The sequence below is a fragment of the Rhincodon typus genome, chromosome 16 (genome assembly GCF_021869965.1).
Source record: "Rhincodon typus isolate 14 chromosome 16, sRhiTyp1.1, whole genome shotgun sequence".
Taxonomy (NCBI): domain Eukaryota; kingdom Metazoa; phylum Chordata; class Chondrichthyes; order Orectolobiformes; family Rhincodontidae; genus Rhincodon; species Rhincodon typus.
The window spans coordinates 10252674-10277976 of record NC_063347.1 but is presented as its reverse complement, the minus strand read 5'-3'; the positions used below and the strand labels follow the sequence as shown (position 1 = coordinate 10277976).

The 25303-nt window shown below is 38.9% G+C and overlaps 1 protein-coding gene across 1 annotated transcript; it reads right to left on the bottom strand.

The window, feature by feature from the left end:
- Window positions 1–336: 336 nt before the first annotated feature.
- LOC125485175 (ubiquitin carboxyl-terminal hydrolase 4-like) lies at window positions 337–23611 on the bottom strand. The gene is made up of 6 exons (XM_048606778.1): window positions 23396–23611; window positions 15274–15401; window positions 11513–11643; window positions 6452–6578; window positions 1509–1654; window positions 337–454 (listed from the first exon to the last, which is right to left on the bottom strand). Exons 1-6 carry the CDS (start codon window positions 23482–23484, stop codon window positions 374–376), a joined length of 702 nt encoding a protein of 233 aa, XP_048462735.1. The 5' UTR covers window positions 23485–23611; the 3' UTR covers window positions 337–373.
- Window positions 23612–25303: the final 1692 nt, after the last annotated feature.

Below are 25303 nucleotides of genomic sequence, written 5' to 3'. Positions count from 1 at the left end.
AGATTCGTAGGGGGCTTGTCAGGGGAGATGCAGAAGCATTTCTGCTTGTGGAAAAAAACAGTGACGTTGACCCCTTCTGAGAAAGGAGCAACGGCAAAGTGCAGAGAAACATTTTCACACCTTTTTGGGGAGGCAATGGCCATGTGGTATTATCATTGTAATCCAGAGATCCAGGTTATGTTGTGTGGCTCCAGATTTGAATCCTGCTACAGTAGATGGTGTAACTTCTTGAATTAAAAAATCTGGAATTGAGAGCCTAATGACCACCATGAAACTATTGCTGCTTATCAGAAAAATCCACTTGGGCCATTAATGTCCTTTGGGAAGGGAAACTGTTGCATTTACCTGGTCTGACCTATATGTGACTGCAGACTCACAGCAATATGGTTAACTCTTGACTGCTCTCTGGACAATTTGGGAGGGCAGCAAATGCTGGCCAGCGACACCCACATCCCTTGAACAAATAAAAAACACGAGTTAGGGCATGGAATGCACTGCCTGAACGTCAGAACAAGCTGAACGCGGTCCATCATAGCCCAGGGTCTCCCAACAGGCAAGGAGCAGGTCCTGGGCTGATTCCCCCGGCCCAGACTCGCAGGCTGGGCCGAGGAATGGACAGATCAGCAGCAGCATTGGATAGGGAGCTGGGACTTCTCTCTGCACTGTGCGGCGGTTTTCTTCGGCAGAGGCTTCTGCCCTGACATGGCGATTTCATCCCAGTTGCATCTTCACCGCATTTCATTGTTCCTTAATCGGCTTTCCCTGAGCCCAAGCGCCGTTAACTGAACTGTGATGAACTGTGTCATAATTTTACTTTTCTATTATTATGTATGATGTCATTATTACAGGCAGTGTGGTGTGGGGATGTATTTTTCATGTAAAGTACACACGACAATAAATTTCTATTCTACTCTATGTGGTGGAGGCAGGATCAATTGTGGCATCGATGAGGGCATTGGATGATTATTTGGTGAGAAATAGTGTGCAATGGTATGGGGAAAAAGCAGGAGATTGTCACTAGGCAATCATGCTGATTTAATAAGCTGGTGCAAATACAATGGGTTGAAATGCTTCCTTTTGTGCTGTAACATTTGTGATTTTGAGTATCTGGGATCAAAAACATATCAGAGTAAAACGTCACCTACTTAAAACAGATGGACAAATTTCTCCTCTCATAGCAGTGAGCCTGTGGAGTTCTTTACAGAGGGGCGTCAAGATTCGGTTGTTAACAATATTCAAGGTTGTGACAGATAAGGTTTTTAACCAGTGAAGAAGGAATCAAGGGTTATGCAAAAAAAGGCAGGAAAGGGAGGATAAGAAATATCAGATCAGCCATGATCTCCTTGAAAGGTTGTGCACACCTGATAGACCAAATGGCCTACTCTGCACCTACATTTTATGGTTACCTTCTGCCCTCTCAATAGCATTTTTTAGTTCTTCCAAATCTTGAAGTGCTCTCACTTCAAGCATCACTGTCACCATGCATAATTAAAGAATGTTGTACCCACCTGTCCCTGATACAAACCAGCATCTTGTACAGTGCTATCTGGTTTGTTAAGCTGCTCATAAGTATTTGTCATGTATCTATTCCACAACCTTGTCTCCTTTTCAGCTGAAATATTGAACAGTTTTCGCATCTCCTTTTCTATTGTATCTGTTAAGGAAAGGGGGCATAAATGAAATATGGCAATTAAACATACAAATCCATTAGAAACATTAGTTATCAAATGAACAAATCAATCATAACTGGGTAAGAAACCAAATGACAGCAAGATCACTTAAGCAACCACAATAATTAAACATTGTTTTAAAATTATAAGTTAAAAGGTTCATTTGAAAACTACTTTAACTTGGATATCAAAGAGGCTTTACATGCATTTAAAAGCTTGACGTATGCCATGTAATTGACGTGGCTGCCTCCCTTGAGTGATGGACGATGGAGACAGGCAAAGAAAGACAAATGTCAAGGTTTTCAAGATATTAAGGGGAGCAAATATGGCAAGCAGACAAATTTTCTTTGCTGGTTGGGGTCTGTAAGAATAGAGACTAAAAATTAGAGCCAGGCCATTCAGGAGTGAAATTAGGAAACATTTCTAAATACAGTCCAATTAATGCCAAATCAATTGCTAACTTTAAATTTTCAATTGATTAATTTTTTTACGATCAGAGGCATGGAGAGATGTGGGCAAAGATTAGTTAGGGTGTGGATCAGTCATAACTTTATTAAGGTGGAACATTCTCAAAGTGGCTGAACGGCTAAACACTTACCTAAATTATGTAAGAAAAACAAAATCATATTTTGAGTGTAAATATAGTCACGGCTTGGCTTCAACATGTAAAGAGAATGACTTAAATGGTCCATTGAAGGTATTTTCCTGTCCTTACACTTAGCAAAACACACTATCGTATATTGAAAACAAAATTGCATGGATTACAAAATCACAAGTTATAGGGTTTAAAGATTTCATAATTTATTAAATAACCCTCAACATTTGTCAGAGGAGCTCCCAAGAATCAAAGAACATTGTGTCAATCTTGCAAAGCAAGCTCGATTTGAAGAAGTGGAGTGTGAGGATGTGGAACAGCTGCTTGAGTCCCACTGTAAAGACGTTTCTAAAGCTGATCTACAACAACTTGTTATGAGGGGGGAGTGGAAGCTGGAGTTGAAGTAGTAGTAGTCCAGGATGCAGCACCATGAAAACTTTCCACTTCTGTTTTGTCTTCTATCCTGAGGGAAATTGAGAAGCAGTTGCAACTCTTAGAGGACAACGATTACAAATGCAGAACTCAGCATGGTAGCAGTTTGAGGAATAAGATCTTACGTGGCACCCTATGAACAGCTTCTTCATGAAAAAGAAAAAGGGAAAAGCAGCAAAAATTGTTTTTTTATTAAGCCAACCCCCAAGAAACAGTCAGGCAATGAACCACAACCATCCACTTCTGGAATAACTATTTTTCGCCCTAACACTGCATCCACAACTGAAGGTGATGACAATGACGATGACAATGACGATGACAACCCTCAGCCCCTGCATTAACAGAGCAACCTCAAAACCTCCACTCCCATCAAAGTCATCTTGACATTTTTCCAAGGTAAGTTATTTTTATTTCATTATTAGATATGAATTTAACATTTATTCAAACTGTGCTATCCAGCGTGTTAGGCCTTTGAGTGATTTTTTTTCTGGTCTGTCCCTAACCCCACTTTTCCCACAGACCCTGTTATTTCTATAGCGTGATTTTCTATAATGCGGTGTTGCACAGGAAAGCAACCATCGCATTGTAGCAGAACCGACTGTACTATTACCTGATATCAGGCAAAGGTATGTCTGAAAATTTGCAAAATTCAAATAACTTTGTAGAGTTGTGAGTACTGTACGCAAGAACCATTTCTTTTTATGAACAAATGCCAAGATGCTTGGTTAAAATGCAAATGTTTGCTTCATATTTTAGTTTTACAAAGAGAGAACAACAAGATGCTATAATTATGATCCCAGTTATTCTTGGATAAGTCAGATCACGTTTTGTCTTTTTTATTTGCGTTTAATGAGGTAGCCTTTTGTGAGTACACAAACACAAAGCTGCAGTTTGAATTTAACAATAAAGCAAACATTTATTACACAAAAGGATTGTAGATAAAATAGGAATAAGAAACTAACTGCATGTAATGCTAATTTAAAGATTTCTAAATACATGGTAAAATACACTTCCATTACAACAGCGTGAATTCCACCTACCTTCACCTCTAAAGTTCACTCTTGAGAATCTGATACACTCCAGGAAGAGGTTATTACCTCCTACAGAGTTAGCCTCGTTTACAGTTTTAAACTACCTCCCTTTCTCAGGAGCAACTAGTTTATGCATCCAGTTTCAATCAAGCCTTCCACAAACTGCCCAAACTGAAAATTAACCTTTTTTTCTCCCTAAGTTATTTTTGTTTCCCCTAATCAAAACAGAAAACAAAATATCAGTCTCCGATCTTCTAAACTGAAAACCTAATTGAGAACTGTTTATTTTGTTTGCTCACACTAGTCTTCCAAAGTAAACCTTCCAAAATTCTCACTAGCCTACCTGAACATTCGCTCTCAAATGTTTAAAAAAAAAATCACAATTGTTATTGAAATAGTTATATCAATCATTAAAACTCCTTCAGACATGGAAAACCCATATGTCACTAGTTGAAGATTCAGAAATCCTATATAAATGACATTGGAATACATAGAAGTGATTTGGCTTTCATACATTTTAGTTTCCAGACATATACTTTATTCATAAACTGATTACTGCATTATTTTAACATTACTTTTATTTGCAATAAATAGGATCAATTGCTTATTTTGTGTTGCATTTGGATAATTTCAAAGTTAGACAGCTAGATTTGCCATATTTTAACTGTAAATCTAAACCCACATAACACTGAACTAAGTGCTGAACTGTAGATGGCAGCGCATGACTGATGTTTTCCAGATGGGAATCCGACAAGAATATAAATACACTGCTCAAAGCAAGGCTTTACCTTAGACCTCCCTCTTCCATCGACTACTAGAGTTATGCCACTGATTAAAATCGACACCTGCCTTGATCAATTGTTATCCTGCGGACTAGGAACTGCCACAGAAATAATACAAGTGACTTATTTAGTAGGTAGAAATAATCCATAACCTACAGACCTGAAAAGCTACTGTTGCGGCAATTCAAAATCTAAATCAGTTGCTTTCTTAGCAACAATGTAATGTTGTTATGTACAGTATGACCTCTTGCATACTCTCAAGGCTCCTAAGGCACTCAGTTATCCACAAGTAAATATTCCCTGCCACAGTTGCAACAACAAAGTTGCAACAACTCAAATTGGACAGGCTGCAAGAGGGACAAGAATCAGGAGTCAGAGACATACAAGAAAGGAGTGTCAGCATTTACAGCAAGCCTTTTTGCCAATTACAATGCTAGTCTGAAAACATCTGATTTCAGAAGCTAAGCAGACAGAGGCTTGGTTAGTACTTGAATGGGAGAGTATTGGGAATACCAGTGCAAAAGATTTTTAAGGGCCCACAGTTCAGTTAGTACAGCATCAGACTTCTAAGGGCTCTTGTGGTGCAGTAGTGGTATCCTAATCTTTGAGCCAGGAGGCCTGGATTCAAGTCCTACCTGTGCAAGAGGTGTGTGACAACTTATCAGAATAGGTTGATTCAAAAGTAGGTTAAAATATTAACCAGTGTCATTTGGGTTTGGCATTTGCCTAGAAATTTACTGTTGAAAAGCTGAGTATATCTTGATTTTTTTTTTCATCTTCTGGCTTCTGCAAGCCATCCTTGTTGCCTTAATTTTTCCAAATGATGCCATTTCTCTCATATCTAACATTTTGGAAGCTGAACCCTTCACTTCTGCTCAGTTGGTAACGTGGCACTGGCTATCTATTCTATATCTCCATTTCCTGTACTGGTGTTGTTTTACCTGCATTGCCTATCTTGGCACTATCCTTGTTGTTTCTATGATACATAGCTACTCTAATCTGTGGTTATAGCGCATGCATAAACTTGTGCTTTTTTAAAAATAAAGTTGATACACAAGAGAAACATCCACACTACCTTGTAATCTGCAGTAGTACCTAAATCATCTTGCCAAGAATTATTGGAACAGTTTTGAGGTTCTGGCTATGCTGCTCTTAATAAAAAGATCTCAAGGTTTTATCTGACATGGGCTTGTAATAATTAGTGAATTAGGGCAAACTCATTTATTTGTTAGAATTGTAGTTTAAGCCTTCTTCTTTAAATGAAATGTGCTAATCTGTACAGCCATGGTACCAATATTACAATTGAGAGATTTGTACTTTAGCTGCTGATTCACTGAGAGGTATGCTTTCAAAATTACTTGTCAAAGGCAGTTTTAACAAATCTACCCTGCATAAACTTGGTGAAGCTCCGCTGATCAGAGTTCACCTTATTCTGGCTACCTCACTGACAGTTTCAAAAAGAAAAAAATAGTATAAACAAAAGTCAGAAAGCTGAATACATACCCTTTACAGTGAATTTAAAACAGAATTGCAGATAATGGAGATCTGAAATAAACCAAAACAGAAAGTTCTGGAGAAACTCAGCAGGTCTGGCAGCATCAGTGGAAAGAAAACTGCATTTCTGTTCTGAACTCTGCTTTCTCTTCACAGACATTGCCAGACCTGCTGAGTTTCTCCAGCAACTTCCGTTTGTCTCTTATCTTTTAGAACTGTTCACTGGAAACATTTGTATTTTTTACTGAATTTACTTTCAACACAACCTTACATGATAAACACTGGATTCTGAAGAGTGGTGTATAGCACTTCCAAATTTTTACGTTCAAACTGAAGGTGAATGCTGTAGATTGTGATCCCCAATATTAAAACATGCTTTACTTTGAGATGCAACCTCATTTTACAGCAGAATGATGTCCTAGAAATAACACAAAGAAATGGGTTTACCTATGGTATCTGCTTTGCTGAAATGGCGTGTCACCACATTGTCCATGTTGTTGTTTTCACACAATTTTAATTCTAAGAGGTAAACCTCTACTTTACAGTGTTTTACAAACATCCCATGCTCAACCACCTGTGAAAAAAGTGCATTACTACATTAGAAAACACAACAGAACAAGGAAATACATGACAAAAGTAACAAAGATTAAATGTTTAGTAAAACTTTTCATTGACCTTTGCCTTTCAAAGCTACAGGCTTTCTGAACCAAGATCCTTCAAGCTATGCTCCCAGATCTCTGTTAACAGGTCTCTGAAATTAGTAGAAAGTTCCCTCAAGTGGACAACCATCTAGTTCTATGTACCAGTTTCTAATCAATTGAAAGATTTACATTAATATTTTATAGATTATTCAATTTGGCAAACTCAAAAGCATTACTGCAACATTTACAAATCAACTTTAGGGTTGTTACAGCTTAGGGTTTTAGGCTGTTAGCCTGGACATACCAAAAAAAACTGCCCCCGACCATCAAGACCCCTCCAAGCCACTGGGCAACCTGGATCCATTCACATACCTTGGGAGCCTCCTTCCAGCGAGGACAGACATTGATGAAAATTCAGCAATACCTCCAGTGTGTCAGCACTGCTTTTGGCTATCTGAGGAACAGAGTGTTTCCTCAGAAAGTCCTCAATTCTGGCACCAAAATCATGGTTTACAGGGTTAGAGAACTATCTACTTTTCTGCATATATCAGAGGCGTGGTCAATGCACAGCAGACATCTCAACTCAAGAATTATCACCAGTAATGCCTCTGCAAAACCCTGCACATCTAACAGCAGGATAAGCAAGCCAATATCAGTGTTCTCTCTCAGACCGACACTCCGAAAGCGTTAAGCATTGGTTATGGTCAATCAGCTATGATGGGCAGGCCGCATCATTCCCATGCCTGACAAAAGACACCCAAAGCAAAGTACTCTCTCTAGCTCCACCACAGCAAGTGGTTGCCAGGAGGGCAGAAATAAACTGTTAATGACATGCCTTATTCAAACCCTTAAAAGTCTCCATGAAGACACTCAACAGCCCTTTTGACTCATAGGAATCTCTTACCCAGGGTACCCAAACTAGATCAGAAGCATCTACCAAGGTTCTAACCACCTCGAGCATCTGAGAAGACCAGGTGGAGGCCAACAAACAGGAGATGAAAGCCAGAGCCTCCCCACAACCTACCTCTCCAACATCATCTGCCCTACCTGTACAGATCAAGCATTGGGCTGTTGTCACCTCAGGACATACAATTCCAGAGCAGGAGAAAATCTTCCTAGTCTTGAGGTGTTGGCTAATGCATACAACATATCAAATACTTCAAATAACTAGGACGAGCAGGTAATCATTTAAGTTATGAAACATTTTCACAGTCTTTGAAAGGATAATCTGATAATGCCACAAAGCACACAATTCAACAACCAAGTTCTGATAGTATTCAGATATGTGCTCCTTTCAAACGAAAAAGAAATTAAAGTAGTTTTGATTATCCTGTCCACAAGATTTGATTAAATTATGTGATTCTTTCAATAAATTGAGATTTTTAGCTTCCTGGTATCACTCTCAACCAGTCTCTTAAATATACACGAAATAAAGGCAGACAGCTATCATGTCAAAGTGGAACATTGAATGTGGTTAGGTACTGGTTCTATGACGCGGAAATGCTGTGCTCTCAACTAAAACACTGGCTTGGATCCTTTAGTAAATATTCTGGAATATTATCAGAACGATATGCAGCCAATAAATCCATTATAAGATTCCTGATTTCACAATACTCCTTAGAATGGGGATAATCAAATATGCAGTTTACAAAGACAAGATAGCTTGCACGCTTGGGTTTCTTAAACCTCTTGGACCCATTGAATCGAGTCTCTGCAGTCTAAACTTCATAGAGACATGGGCTTGCAACATAAAACCAATTAATCACTAATCTCAGTCTGTCTAACCGACTGTATCTAATTTCTAGATGATATTGATACTGGGTAAACAGAAAAGGTAAAGGATTTACGCAGACTGTAAACACAAGGAAAAAAATACAGCAAATAACTGAAGCTAAACAATGTGTTGCACAATGACAAGCAACAGTTACATGAACAACAGAGGAGATCTTGTGCTACAGTCCCTGACTCTGAGCCACAAATCATTGTTGCGTGTGCCATTCTGCGAAGTTTTCCAAGGCAGGTGCTAAGAATGGAGTAGATTCCTGGTCAGCCATATAAGATCATAAGACATAGGAACAGAATTAGGCCACATAGCCCATTGAGTCTGCACCATCAATTGATCATGGCTGATTTGTTCCTCAACTCCATTCTCCTGCCTTCTCCCCGTATTTCCTCGATTCCCCCTACCAATCAAGAAGTTATCTATATCAAAGAATTTCCAATGTTCTTTCTGTCATTATCATCCACAGCTCAAGACTACAACATACATGTCGGCTCAGCAACTCTTGACTCCAAGTGAACTGTAACACAAGCCTTCAATAGTCACTACAGATATATTATCCTCAAGCTAGCATTTCTTGTTTCAAATTACAATAAACATGTAAAATTTGGGAACAAAAACAAAGTTGCTGGAGAAGCGCAGCAGGTCTGGCAGCATCTGTAAAGGAAAAAAACAGAGTTAACGTTTCGGGTCCAGTGACCCTTCCTCAGATGCTGCCAGACTTGCTCAGCTTCTCCACCAACTTTGTTTTTGTTCCTGATTTACAGCATCCGCAGATCTTTCGGTTTTTACTATGTAAAATTTGGGGTTGAGAGTTTGGACATTTGTATAAATAAATGCTGACAAAAAACATATGGGGCATACGCGACTGTGTCTGGTGCATACGCGACTGTGTCTGGCACATACTTATATAGCATGATGCCAAAGAATGTAAAGATGAAGTTTTGGAATTCAGATGCTCAAGTTTATTCTTCACACTTGACAAAAACAAAAACAGCTGCCAAGAAACAGAATAGCATAAAGCCACTAAACCTTTGGCTTGGACCTAACTGAGCATTTGTTCAATTGTAAAATATAGTAAAAACAAAGCTTAAAAGAATTAACCTGACTAAAATCTATGCAAACTTTGCTCAATTTATCTACCAGTAGTTACTTTCCATGTTAAAATATACTCAACGATTATACCATCGATTGTAGAATATGGAGTAGATACTTGCCTACTGGTAGGCCAGGTTTCAAATAAAAAAAATTACAACACCACAAAAATCCATCATGGAGAATAAATTATCTGTACAAACTAACTTTCTCAACTTAACCATACTAGCATGACTGCTTAGAATTGAAATGTATACTTTGCAGAAAATTCTATCCAACGCTTAATGTTTGTTCTCTCCATGTCCACTGTGCATGTTCCCTGTATGGTCAATGAATGGTGGATTAACATATTTTGTTTAGTCCCCTTTTAATTTGTAATGCACAAGTTAAAGTTGACCAGCTGTTAAACTTTTGGTTTAAACAGGCAAAGGTTAAATTATTACAAGTTATTGCTGAATGTTTCTTCTGGATAAAGGGATAAGGTTACAAATAAGAAAATACAGGCATCGAGTTTAAAAGTAGTACTGATGAAACAAAAAGAATACTTTCAGAAGAAAGCCCAAGTAAGTCTTTGTGATATATCATTCAGACCCTATTGCTAGAGCTCCTTGCTGCTGAAACAAAATTATCTTGAAGTCAATGCTACGATGGCATTTTCTTAGGCATGTAGATTCCATAGGACAGCACATTTTGGTAGTGAGAAAGGAGCGAGAGGTTCTGCAGGTGTGGCATTTCAAGCTGCCAAGTTATATGTCGTAACTGGTTTCATATGCCCCCCTCTCTCACTGTCTTTCCTCACTCATTCTCTACCTAGAGAGCTGTTCCTTCTGGCTGGTTCAAGATAGAATCTCTTTGTCCAGGCAGCTTTCCTTTTAAAATTATTTTTAGCTAGCAAGCTAAGATAGCTGCTGATGGTGGGTAACGCATCCAATAAACCTAAATAATAAGACACTAGGATTCCAGAGAGTTCTTTCCCCACGTGTGGTTCTCAGCCCCACTTCTGGTCAAAGTAAAAGTTACCTGGTCATAATGAATTGTTAATAAACAAAGTTATCATTAGGACGAAGATGTTTACACACCTGGGCATATGCCTTTGTAATTCACATACAACTAAGTTCCATCATCAAATGACTTGTAGCTGCCATGGTTTCTAGCTTGTGTACATGTATAGTTATACTCAGCTTAACTTTTTCGTAAAAGCAGTTGCCTTGAATAGTTTTTGCTTAAAAAAATTACTCGACCCTGACTGGACAGTAGGGGCAATCTTCTATTTTTTATATACATCAGATTTGGGCAAGGAATATATTACAGACAACTCTTGATTTGCGATCTATATAGAGAAATTTTCCTCAATTTTCGCTGTTTATGCTCAAATTATGCATAGAGTTCGGTGGTCACCTTAAATGAACCTGCAACAAATGTAAAGTGTTGGTTTTAAGTTCAATCAATTTGATAATTTGAGCATTGGCACCCATGGAAGTTGCAGCAGTGTTTTACTACATGAGATCCAAGTCAAAACTCAAGCTTGTGTCCACTAACGTTGTCTAGCAGCCTACTCAAAACAAATAGGAACAGGCAGTAAATGTGGCTTTACAAGCATTACTCATATTTTAAAAATATAATTGATTAAAAACAGTTTCTCTCAAATTACTATTCAGCAGAATTATATTTCTTAGGTTTTAAGCTCATTTTCATTTTACAATATGAACTAGAAACAATTCCACACACTTCATTACAATTAACAGAAGTTCCTGGAAAAGCTCAGGAAGGGTCACTGGACCTGAAACATAAACTCTTGATTTTTTTTCTTCACAGATGCTGCCAGACCTGCTGAGCTTTTCCAGCAACTGGTTTTTGTTCCTGTTTTGTTTATAGCATCCACAGTTCTTTTGGCTTTTATACAATTCAGTTCACTGTCAAAACAAATTTTTAAAATATTAAATTGAAATTCAGAAATAAATCCAAGGAATTAATGAGTTTTAACAGGCTTACCTTTCGTACAATGGGTTCCTGACCTACAACACAACTATACCAACTGACCAACTTGTTCCAAGCTTCAGTGGGAACCAGGACATAATCCAACTCATCAATCAAGTGTTCTTTCAGGGCCTGTGTTTCTATATCTATGAAAACCATAGGGAATAAATTACAAGTTAAGATTCCTGCAACATTAATAAGTTCTCATTCCTCCATATTCCTAAGCATCTTTACCTGCATTTGGAAAGAATGATTGGCGAAAATTTACATAATTACAATAACTGAACTGATTATATGACAAACATTTAGGTGTGGCTTAGATATAACTGTGTGTGGTTTAACTAAATGTTTTCTCAAAATAATTCAGATCTTTGAGAACATTCAAATAAGGGAATAATAAGCACTTTTAACACATGCAACTTACAATACTACCTGCAACATATTCAGCAACTGGATAAGGTACAGTATTTTCAGCTCAAATTCCATTATTATTCATGCATTTATGTAAAATCCATAACTTGCTGTCTTCAACTTACCCATGTTTAAATATTAGTTCATTCCACTTTGCTTTACTTTTTAACAGCCCAGTGTACAGTTGGTGCTAATCAAGAAAATGGCCCAATACGCAAGGAATGGAGAAAGACAAAGAAAAAGTAGGTAGCAGGTACTTTGTGCAACAGCAATTCAGCCATGTGGAAGAGGTGCAGGAGATGCCGTCATTAATATAAATTTTGTACATGAGCCAAATCGTGTACCATGCTGTTTTTAGAAGCCAGATTTGTTGGTCTCTAATCATTTGATAAAATACCATTTGGCATCAGTTTCTTTAGAAGATACCATTGAGGCTTATAAGAACCTTTGATTACATGATGACAATCACCAGTTGGCAGATATCACACAAAACAAGCGGGATTTCATGGGTAGCAACTGAACTATTCTGAACCACTCAGACAGTTATCAACAAGAGCCAAGGATGTCAGACAGTCACCACTCTTTAATCTGACCTCTGGATGTTCACAGAGCATTTCAGCCAAGAATCCCATTTCAGCAGTTCTACTTTAGAAGGGACATTCAACATGAACTGACAGAAACCAAGATTTTGGACTGCAAGCAGGTAAACTTATATTGTGGCCAAACATTAGACCTGATCATAGTTCATCCAAAAAATGTGAATCTGGAAGAGGATATTCTTCTATTTGGAATATTACAAGTTCACAATAATGTAAATACCTTTCATTTTAAACTCCTAAAATATAATTTTATTTTTAATAAATTACAATTGACATTGAAGGAGGGGAAAATACTGTAGGAGACCAGCATATCCATGAATATTTCTTGAATTATAAAACAAAAATAATTCTACTCCTGACAAGTTTAGATGCAAAAAGTGCTGTAATGAAAAACTCTCAGCAATTTAACTTATCGTGAGGGCCTTGTACAACTTGCATTTAAAATACTGACCTACTTCCATGTCTCTGCTTATGCTGCCATGATATACTTGACAGAAGACATCAAAGAACAACTTGGAAGCAACTCAGTATCCTCTAAAGATAGAAAGGCACCCAAATTTAATTTGGTGCATTCCCACAGCAGCAAAGATTGGTTTAGGAACTGTAATGCGGTGATCGACCCTGCAATTCAAAGAACATGACGCCTTTCTAAACTAAAAGCTTCTGCCTCCACATTGTCTGTATCCCTCTATTCCCTGCCTATTCATGTATTTGTCAAGATGTCTCTTAAGCATCGCAACTGTATCTGCTTCTACCAACTCTTCTGGCCATGCACTCGCCACGCTCTGTGCAAAAAACCTCACTTCTCTTTTCTCCTTCAAACTTTCCCCCTTTTACTGTAAAAATATGTCCTCCAGTAATTGACATTATCCTGGGAAAAAGATTCTGACTATCCACGCCTCGCAATTTTGTAAACTTCTATATCAGGTCAACTGTCACGCACTGACTTTTGCGTGAAAACATAATAAGTTTGTCCAATCTCTCTTCATAGCTAATGCCTTCCAAACCAGATAACATCCTGATAAACTGTTTCTGTACCCTCTCCAAAGCCTTCATATCCTTCTGGTAGTGTGGCACCCAGAACTTTATACAATGTTCCAAACGGGGCCAAACTGAAGTTCTGTATGCCTGCAACATGACTCGTCAATTTTTATACTCTATGCCCCCGACTGAAGGAGGCAAGCATGGCATATGCCTTCTTGACCACCTTATCCATTTGTCTCACCATTTTCAGGAAACTACTGACCTGTACTTCTTGCTCCCTCTGTATGTTAATGCTTCTAAGGGTCTGCCATTTACTGTGTACTTCCCTCCTGCATTAGATCTTCCGAATGAAGTTGAAATTAAAGTCGTTTTAACACTGCGATGTTATTTAAACTCATTTAAATAGCTCTTATAGAATCATCTTTAGAAAACGAAACATCTGGAGTCAAGCCATTATTTTAAAAGAATGGTGCAAATTACATTTCAAACTTCTCTTCAAAGTAGCCAGCGACATTGAGTCAATTGCAATTATAACTTGTGGAAAAACATTTGTTTTCAAAATAAGTGGCTCTTTCACACTGGTACATGTCTATCAAAGCAGAATTACACATGCAAAGCCAACATTTGTTTAAAGAACATAATTAATCAGATTTCAGCTAAAAGTATAATCTCTTAAGGATAAAGTTTATGTATTTGTTTGGGTTACAAACATAACTCCATGGACATATTCCACCATTGTGTTTTATGGACAATTGATATCACACACCAATTGTACACATTTAATTCACATATTTTGAATCCTTACTTAGTAAAAATTAGTTGATTTCAGTTTTCAAAATGCTGATTAGATTACCCACAAACTTAGAAAATCGGAAGAATTATAAACCAATTTAATGCAAATTGACGTCACAATATCATTGCTGAAACCCTAGTATCAACGTGGTGAATCAGTTCTGCATTCCCTCCAATGTTGATGTCATTGTTCCTGAGGAGCCAAAAACTGAACACAGTACTCAAGATGGGTCATGGCACAGTTTATATGCACACCACTATCACTTCCTCAATGCTGTACTGCCATCGAATTGAAATAAAACCAATATTTCCATTCGGGTTTTGATTATTTTTCGTACATATGCACCAGCTTATTACTTTTCCATCTGAACTTTCAAATCCTATTTCCCATTCATTGTTCCTAGTTTTTTCAGGATCTTAAAAAAGTTCTAATTTATCGCTCTTGAATCCAAAATTAACAATTTTACATTTCCCTCATTTAAAACATCCATCTTCCAAAAATTTAACATACTCATTTGTTCTGCAGTGTCTTATTGTAATTTTCTATCAAAATATAGTGTGTCTCCTGACTTAGTCCCATTTATAACTTGGCTATACTGATTTACTTCTTCAAACTTAATTGTTAATTCTGCTGTACATACAGACACGATGGGCGAGATGGCCTTCTTCTTTGCTAGAAACTTTGATTTACAGATTTAAAAACAAACTGAACAAGCCAGGTAACATGAATTATACATACCAATATTAAATCCACTTGCTCTTATCTAGCTTTCCAAGCTGTAAATCTGACAGGATTACAATAGTTTTATTTTTTAAATAACTCCCAAAAAAATGTATTAGTTAGAACAAATATTTTGTGCTTAAAGAAATGTACACTGCCCATATGACGAAAACACATCAGTCAAAAGTTGAATGTGCTTTCACTGAAACACACAACAAATCTAATACCTGCATATAAAATAATGTTCAACGGTGTCCAACTTTCATTACCTGCAAAAAGCCCAGAATTATCAATGGGGCCTGGAAACATTCCGTGTTCTCCCACGCTGTACATGTCCCAGCTGTCGAAACCCACATATTTCTTCCATTGTTTAAACCACCTACTGTCTATTAGGAACCTGAAAATCAAACAAATTATTGAGTGTATAAGATTACTATTTCCGTCCTATCCATCCCACTAATTGAGAATTTCAGTGACTTGCAGGACAGGCAGATGATCTGTACCCAATCTTCTGGCAATACACTTCCAGCTGTATCAGAAAGTACACTGATACCTTCCCTCGCCATTGACGGACACCAAGGTGCAATGTTTTTAGGTTCTTGGCTTGCAAGTGTCACTAGCAAGGCTAGCAGTTATTGCTCCTAAACCAGACCATTTCAGAGGGCAGTTAAGTGTCAACTGCATTGCTGTTGGTCTGGAATCACACATAGGACAAAATGGAGAAGGGCGGCTGACATCTGCCCTTCTCACCCACCCTCTGAAGGAATTCTCTGAATCAAATGGCTTATTAATGAGACTTGTCTTTTAAAATTAGAGATTTAATTAGTTAATTGAATTTAAGTTCCCCCAAAAGACACCGCGAGATCCGAACTGTGACTCTGAAGCATTAGTGCAGGCCTCTGGATTACTAGCCCTGTAACGTTACCACTATGCTACTCCTTTTAAATTAAAGTTAAAAATGATAAAAGACAAGACATAACTTGTATGTAACACTTTTTGCTATCAAGGTGCTGCCTTTGTGCCTGTTTTATTGGCCACAAAGTGTTTAAAATTCCTGCAAACTGCCATTATCTCAGTGAAACGTTCAACCATAAATGCCAGCAAAATAACCCCAAACTCAATATTGCTCGGAAGTTAATGGTAGATTTTTCCTCTCACATAACTTAATGTGAGAGAGATCAATATAGCACCCAGATGATAATCACCGTAACCTGGAACCTCCTCAACACACTCTAATCAGTACCATACTGTCAATATGTTTACTCGTGGATTGTTGAAAAGAACATTTAATGCTTTGAAGAGAGATTGGAAAATGTTACCATGTTGGAACTTCTTGCACTGAGGCAAAAGTACCAGTAGTTATTATTTCACAGCACATGGACATTGTTTGTTCAGACAACATTTGCTGTTCACCCTTATTTACCCTTGAGAAAGTGGTGGTGGTGAGCTGTCTTCTTGAACCAGTGCAGACACACCTACAGTGCTGTTTGAGATGGAACTCCAAGACTTTAACCTAATGACAATGAGGGAGCAGGCAATATAGTTCCAAGTCAGGAAACATGCAGCTTACAGGGGAATTTGCAGGTTATATTGGTCCCATGCACCTACACCTTTGTCCTTCAAGGGGGTATCGGTTGTGGTTTGGAATGTGCTGCCCAAGGAGCCTGAGTGAGTTACTGCAGCACATTTTGTAGATGGTACACACTGTTGTCAATGTGCATCAGTGGTGAACGGAGTAATGTTATGGTGATGTATATGGCGTCAGTCAAGTAGGCTGCTTTGTCCTGGATGGTGTCAAGTTGTATGTGTTGGAGCTGCACTCATCCAGGCAAATGGAGAGTATTCCATCACACGCCTGAATTGTGCTTTGTGTGGACAGTCAGCAGGGAGTTAGTCGCTGCAGAAGTCATAGCCTGTGACCTGCTCTTATAGCCACAATATTTATACTGTTGCCAGTTCAGTTTCAGGGCAATGGCAATAGAACATTTGCACCTCCAAGTCAGAAGGTTTTCAATTGAAGCTCCACTCCAGGATATCAGTTCAAAGCACAGGCAGAAACTGAAAGAGTTGTGCATTGTCAGGGATGTTGAATTTCAGATAAGAACTTAACAGAAGCCCACTTTGCCTCTTTGATGATGGGAACTGTTCTTCCATTGGCCTGATTAAAACTCCTCCTTCAGTCAACACCAAGAAAAAGATGATTATGTACAATTCTGGTCCTTGAATTATGTATAGGATAGTGGCACTGGGGCAAGTTCAAAAAAATTATAAGGGTGATAATGGAACTGAAATGTTCTAACTATCAGGGAAGACTTTGTAGGTTCTTCCTTTCTCCACAAAATAGAAGATTGAAGATGACCAAACAGAAGTCAGGTTAGAAAGGAGATATTGGATAGATGTAGATATCCTTCCACATGCACAGTTGTTTAAAATTAGGAGTAATAAATCAAATAAGGAATTCAGAAGAAACTTTTCTTAAATGCAGAGAATAGTTGGAATATGGAACATAATAATATAGATGTATTTAAAAGGACATTAGCTATTATGATGTGTTAAACAGTAAAAGGATACGTGGATAGAATTGGACGAATGAGGGAGAAAGGCAGGCTACTGTGATGCATAAAGAGGGACTGTTTGTAGAATGTAAATTCTGTATCATTTTTGTTTGCATAACCTTGATGCATGCAAAATCAACTGCGGTTTTAGTTTTACAGTAGTAGTTATATTTCGTTAACACAATCCATTAGTTATGAAGTACTCTGAAACATACCCAGGAAATTAAAGACATTATGAATGATTCACTTTATCTGAAGAAAGTATCCAACCTGTCAGGTTGTCGTTATTACAGCTCCCTCTTACAGGTTAAAGACGAGATCATTTTGCTAGAATTACACAAATTGATTTTTGTAAACTTCCAATGTATCACTTTCTATTTGAGCTTGTAGCCAAAATGCTAGAGATCAGTACCTGATCAATTTGTCTGCCAGCATCATGGGTTCCAAGGACACGAGCAATACCATATTTATTACATTAACAAAACTAATCTTTACATTTTCTAATCCCACACAAGCTTATGAAATCAAAACCTTTCAAATAGCAAACTGTTCAATGAATACAACCATTCTTCACTAGTTGAATGCTTAAAGACGTATAAAATCAAGCCCATAAACAAAATTTGATAAACTGCAGAGATTAAGCTACCTAAAAGAAAGGAAATAAGAAGGCACAGGTTCCAAGTGAAACTTTAATAGCTCAACTGGGAGAGTGCTACACCAAAGGTTTAATGATCCAGGGTTTCATCAATTCTTTCACTGGATTCTGCTTCCCCTGTGGTGCATTTCACAAAGAATTCAGTTACCAACAATATTTATTCACATCTCCCTGGGCTAGTCACCTGTGAACTGCAGACGATGCCTTCTCTTTCATGATGCTTCTAAGACCTTTCCTGCTTTGAATCAGGCAGATGTTTTAGATTTTTTTTTTATTCATTCAAACAATGAGGGCATCGCTGGTCAGGCAGCATTTATTGCCCATCCTTAATTGCCCAGAGGTTAGTTAAGTGTCAACCACTTTGCTGCGGGTCTAGAGTCACACGTAGGCCAGACCAAGTAAGGATGGAGGTTCCTTCCCTAAAGGACATCAGTGAACCAGATGGATTTTTACAGCAATCAACAATGGCTTCATGGTCATCATAAGACTCGTAAGTCCAGATATTTTTATTGAATTCAAATGCCACCGTCTGCCACGGTGGGATTTGAACCCAGGTTCCCGGACATTACCTTGGTGTCTAGGTTGACAGCCCAGCAATAATACTACAAGGCCATCGCCTACCCTATGATAGCAAGGACGATAGCAAAAATGCATGGGTATGCATATCAGGAGAGAAAGAACAAACAGGTTGTGTCGTTTCTCTTGAAAAAAAGCCTGAAGGGTGATCTAGTAAGTCAAATAACTTGCAAAATACGAAAGCTTTTGATGGATACAGTAAAAGTGCTTCCATGTGGGGCCATCAATATAAAAATAAGAAATCGAATATCAAATTCAGAAGAAATTTTATTTAAGGAATGGTAACAACGTGGAACTCACTATCACAGTAATAGCTGAATCAGTGTAAACGCATTTAAGAGGAAGCCAAACAAACATTTGAAGAAGGGAGAAATAGATCAAAATGGTCAATTTAAATCAAAAAAGATAGAAATAGACTTGAGTGGAACTTAAACATATGCATGGTTGTGTTCTTTGCCTATTGAAATCTTTGCAAATTGGCATCATTGATTTATTAAATTTCTGTGGAAATGCAACATCAAATATAGGGGTTTAAAAAAATGGCATGGTACTCAGCCAGCATTAAATCTTCAACTTACATCTTTTTAATTGCTGTTAGTTCCCTTATTGAAGAAGAGTCAACATATAGATGCATTTAAGGGGAAGGCAGAAAGTACATGAAGGAGTGTGAATATGGGATTACAATAATAGGCTTGGATAAGGAAAGAGGAGACTCAAGTGGAACAGAAACAGCTAATGGCTTACTTCAGGGCTGCTTATCCTATAAAACCTATACAACTGAATAAACTCAAACTAGTACTACTAAAAGATGCGCTAAATTCATAACTTTTAATCAAGAAGTTAACAAAGGTACGGGCAATAAGAATCAAGGTAATAACAGCAACCTCTATCTCGAAGAAGGGCAATAATTGCATGGGAGAACCCATCATTTCCAACTTGCACACTACCCTGACTTGGTGACTTATCACCATTCCATGTTCCTGGATCATAATCCTGAAACTCTGACTCAACAGTATTGTGGGGTGACCTGCACATATACAGCTGCAATTTGAGGCAACACACCAACTCCTGAAGGGCAATCATGGTATGGCCTTGCCAATGGCATCCACATCCCAAGAACAAAACTTTAAGAAGTGCAGTGCAACAGTCCGCAGGTCCCCATAATAAGTTCTAATAAAATGTATTCATTACCAACCTTGCAAATCCCCTTTTGGGAATAACTACAACATAATAAATCACGAGCACTGTTCTTGACGCCTATGAACACATCTGAATCCTAATAAATGTTGAACCATACACAAAAAAAATTCTGTGATGAGAATTTCTCTTTCTGTACCCTCAAGTAACTGATCCACTGACTACTGGCAGAGGTAATTTTCTTATGGCTATCTCCATTCTAACTACTGCCTCTTTAACTTTCCTTAGATTTCCTTCCACTTAATTTTTTGTTGAAATACAATGGGGTGTAGTAAGAATTGCTTCATGATTTTTTTTCCCCTCAATTTCTTCTTCCATCTTATGTATTTACACAAACTGAAACAAAGAGTATGCTTGGGACCAGTAGAACTTTTGATATCTGTCTAAAGAAATGAACTGGAAGAGTTTAACTGAAGTTCAGTCTGTTATCAACTATGCATCAACACCTTTTTCCTCCAGTATTCATTGTGGAAATGCGCTCAGTTTCACATTCATATCTTTATTCTAATTTGCATTTGCCCTGACAGGTTTAGTCAGATACAATGCTAAATACTTCCCCTTCAGAATTTTCAAGATGTGCAACACCTACAGCATGAAGACAAGAAGTTTCTGATGTCACTAAATATGTAACAGAACTTAGTAACAATATTGTACAACAGAAGTGAGAGTCTTAAAGTACTAGGTACATCAAGTAAGGCCATGAAAGTTCAGATTGTGCACACATAAGGTTGAACTGAACATGGTCAAGGATTTTGGGAAGTGTTTTATTTCGGGGAAAATGCAATTTAGAAACAATTATACAGGAGGCATTTCAGTGGTATGGTGACCGAGTTAAACAATTATGTGTATTTGCAAAACACAGTTATATTAGCTTGGTTGCAACAAACACAACAGGGACTGAGCAAGATACACAACATAAGCAATTTTAGACAGTGAGTGAAGTCATAAAAGTTGACCAAAATGGATTTAAAAATCAATTTCTAGAGCTTTTAAATCCAGTGAGAGAAACAAATCAAGGGGACCACAGTGAAACTGTCTGATGTTTTCAAACTTCTGCTACCAATGATAGAGCAGAGGGACGAGGATATACAGTTGCAGACAAAATCAGAGCAAAATTCTACCACAATTACAAAATAAAGGGCCATATCATCTGAGGGCCATATGAGGGATGAACGTTGTCTCGGACTATTGGACAACTCACCTGCTCTTCCCGGGATAGCGCAAAGGGATGTTTTATACCCACCCAAGAGTTCAGACTGTTTATGACTCATCCAGAAGATGGTACCTCTTCAATGAAGCAAACGCAGCATTCTCCCAGAGTACAAGACACATATCAAAATGATTTAGTGCTCAAATCTGATTTGAAGATTTGGATACACAGCTTTTTGATTGAAATGCTACCAGATCTAAGGCACAGATAAACAGCTCGCATGACTACTAAAGAAGAAATTTTTACAATGAAAATATTTTCTTTTCTTTCCTCTACATGAAAATAGGTTACAGTGGGAAGTGTTACCTCTTTCTATTCATTCACTGAATGGGTGTCAATGACAAGACCAGGAGCATTTATTTGTTCATCCCTAACTATTCTTGGTTGAAAACTTTTGTTTGTTCTTTTAAGAGGGGTATTGAAAGGTCAACCACATTGTTGTTAGTCTGGAGTCACATATAGGCTTGACAGAATAAAGGCAATTTCCTTCCATGAAAAACATTTGTAATCAAAGTGTTTTTTTTCCTTTGACACCCCAGAAGTTACATGAACCCCATTACTGACACTATTGATTTATTCATTCACTAAATTTGAACTCAATACTAAGATCATTAGCTCAGGAGTCTGGATTACTAACCTAGCAACATAATTACTATCTTACTGTTTCCTATTCAATCTTATCACCCTTCCCTTCTGAAACTTGGCTTCAATTTCATTCAGATTTCTAGGATCACAGTTCTTCCCTCTCTTCACTCAATGTAAAAGATTTGATACAGAAGTTTGTCTTCATAGCTTCAGTCCTTTTTCTTGGGCACTGCATGTTTACACCACAAAAGTTGCCTGTAATTTGGTATAAACTAGCACCTATTTAGCAATAAATAAGTAACATAAAAAGTGCTAAATTAAAGGTGTATTTTGTGGGAACAGCAGTTGAATGTACATTGGACTGTGCCTTGGGATGTGTTGCATCAACAGTGGATAACAAAACTGGAAAAACATTCTACTCCCCAGTGTAGATTTTCTAATGCTTAGCTGAATGACAGCTGTCAGTGCAGAAGGGTGGCCTGGAGCAATGCCCTCTTTCTTCCCTTCGTTTCTGTTTGCAATAGTAAAGTGAGCTTGCCAGTTAAAGGTAAACAGACATGATATTGTGTTAGTACTCTACTTTTCAAAAATTACTCAGGGAATATATGCACACTTAATTCCAAACTGCTTTAACATACAAGTCCTGCAACAGTAAAATACTTGGATGAACTGAGTGGATCTAATTCCCACAATAGAACAGCTGGGCCAGCAAGAAAGAGCTGTGCTTAAAGTGAAAATTCTTAAATGCATTCAGGATTTATAACCAGCTAAAAGATGGCCCCCTCTCCTGTTCTAACTAACTTGAACATACTCAGACCCACATGGGTAAAATTCTTAAAATGATTGACCAAAACTATCACTTTGTTAATAGATAGTAAAAATGTCTTGTCGTAGTAAAGTTTCTTTTGAATACAGATTGAAAGCGTAAATACATTCTTAAAAATTAAAGGAACTGGCAAAAATGGGGCAAGCAAGAAACAGGATGTTTTGGCAACCAGCCTACCGTCGGAAAAACTGTTGTGCATGGAACATAAAGTTCACATAAAACTGCAGTGTCATTTACAGTAAAATGTTATTATAAGTGTGCGTGCTGCGGACCGCTGGCGAGCAATCAAATCTCAACATAAACACAGTTGGATCAGAGACCTTAATATTTCGAAACATCCGCTCCAAGGTTGAAAGTAACCTTTTAAAACAGTCTCCTTCGGGATTTAGTGTTTTCGTGGCTGGACAATGTTCTAAGATACCGGCTTTTGAGGCCACGTTATTGCACCGACATGGGCATGGGGTGCTGTGTGCGCGGAGGGTCGGAACTGGGCCCGGGGTTTCCCGGGTCGGTTCACTAGCGGAATCCCGAGGCCTATACCCATCACATGGCAAACCGGCCACCTCCCTACCCCAGCTCTGCCCGGGATTTGACCCTCACGGCCCGGCTCACCCTCGGCCGTATTTTATCCCAACGCCTTGCTTCAGATCCAGCAACTAAGGGGAGAGAAGGTTAGTGGGGAATGAGGGGGCTGGGGCTTACCCACGGCCTTCACCCTGACCCTGAGGCGTTAAATCACCGCTGCGACGACTACCCCCACCCCCAAAATCCCGACGCCTTCGCGTACCACGAATCCCCTTTCTTGAGCGAGGTATTCAACAAGTTCCCGATCTCGTTCTTCTGGCTGTCTAGGTCCGGGACCCCACCTTCCGCCATTACTCTCACCGACACCGAGAAAGTGAAGAAGCGCGAGCGAACCGAGTCTTGAGGGAGGCGGGGAGTGGGATGGGGGGGAAGGGGGAAGGACCCCACACGACGCGCGTGCGCGTCGCCGGCACAACGGACCGGCCTCCCCGACTGCGCAGCCGCGCTTCCGCCACAACCTCTCCGCCCCATGGGGGAGGGGACGAACGCGCACCACCCTCTGCGTCATTGCGTCATTCGAGACCGCGGCTGTGGGGAGGCTGCTATATGAAATAGACGGTTGCTTAGCAACCGACGGCCCCGAGGATCCCTGCATCCCCCAAAAGCGATGCGGTAACACCGGTCTCCTAAGTCGTGAAAAAAAATCAAAAATAAATCATTTATCTTTTTTTCTGTCTTGGAATGGACTGAGCTCAAATTTGCATTCCCGGAATAAGAGGAGCGGAGATGACCAGGAAGGTAGGCTTGAGTCATCCAGCTAGAATTTCAACTCAATCATGACAGCTTCTAGATGGTTCCCGAGTCTTGGCCTCAATCCACACTCCTCCTCGCAACCCTACCACTAACTGCTATCCTAACCTTGTCCTCAACGAGTGATGTTCCACATGTGTCAAACTAGAAAAACCATCTTTCATGAGATAAAACAAAGAAAATAGGAATGGCAGATGGAGTTTAACGCAGATAAATGTGAGGTGTTGCATTTTGGTGAGAAACCAGGGCAGGACTTACACAGTTATTGGTAGACCCTTGTCGATGCTGTCGAACAAAGAGACTTGGGGGTGCAGGTAGATAGTACCTTGAAAGTGGCATCACAGCTCGACAGGGTGGTGAAGAAAGTATTTGGCACACTTGCTTTCATCGATCAGTGTATTGAGTATTGAATATAGGAGTTGAAACATCATGTTACAACTGTGCAAAACAATGGTAACGCTATATTTGTACAGAGTTGTGTACAAATCTGGTTGCCCTGCTACAGAAAGGATGTTATTAAACTGGAGAGGGTATAAAAAAGATTTACAAAGATGTTACCAAGACTGGAAAATTTGAGGTATAACGAGAGGTTGGATAGGCCGAGGGTGACCTTATAGAGATTTATAAAAACATCAGGTAAATAGCCAAGGCCTTTTCCCTACGGTAGGGGAGTCCAAAACTAGAGGGCTTAGGTTTAAGGTGAGAGGGAAAAGATTTAAATGGGACCGGAGAGGCTTTTTCGCAGAATATATGGAGTTGTGGAGGTGTGCACAATTACAACATTTACAAGACATTTGGTCAGGTAAATGGATAGGAAAGGTTTAGAGGAATATGGACGAACACAGGCAAATGGGCCTACTTCAGTTTAGGAAACCTGGCTGTCGTGGACAGGTTGGGCCAAAGAGTCATACGGCACAGAAACAGGCTCTAAGAACATAGAACAGTACAGCACAGTACAGGCCCTTCGGCCCACAATGTTGCACCGTTCTGTTATCCTACTAAGATCAATCGACCCCGCATACCCTACATTTTACTATCCTCCATGTGCCTATCCAAGAGTCACTTAAGTCTCTAAAGTATCTGACTCCATGACTACTGCTGGCAGCACATTCCACACGCCCACCACTATGTGTGGATGCTAGAGATTTGAAGCAAAAACAGAAATTGCGGGTCTGGCAACATCTGTGGAAAGAAAACAAGTGTTCATGCTTCTTTAAAACTTCATAGGACATGAGCTTGCTGCCCATTGCTTATTTCCCTTGAGATGAAGGTAGTGGTGAGCTGTCTTATTGACCACTGAAGACTGCACTGGTAGGGAGACATGCAAAGTGGTTAGCAAGGGAGATTCCATGATTTTGAC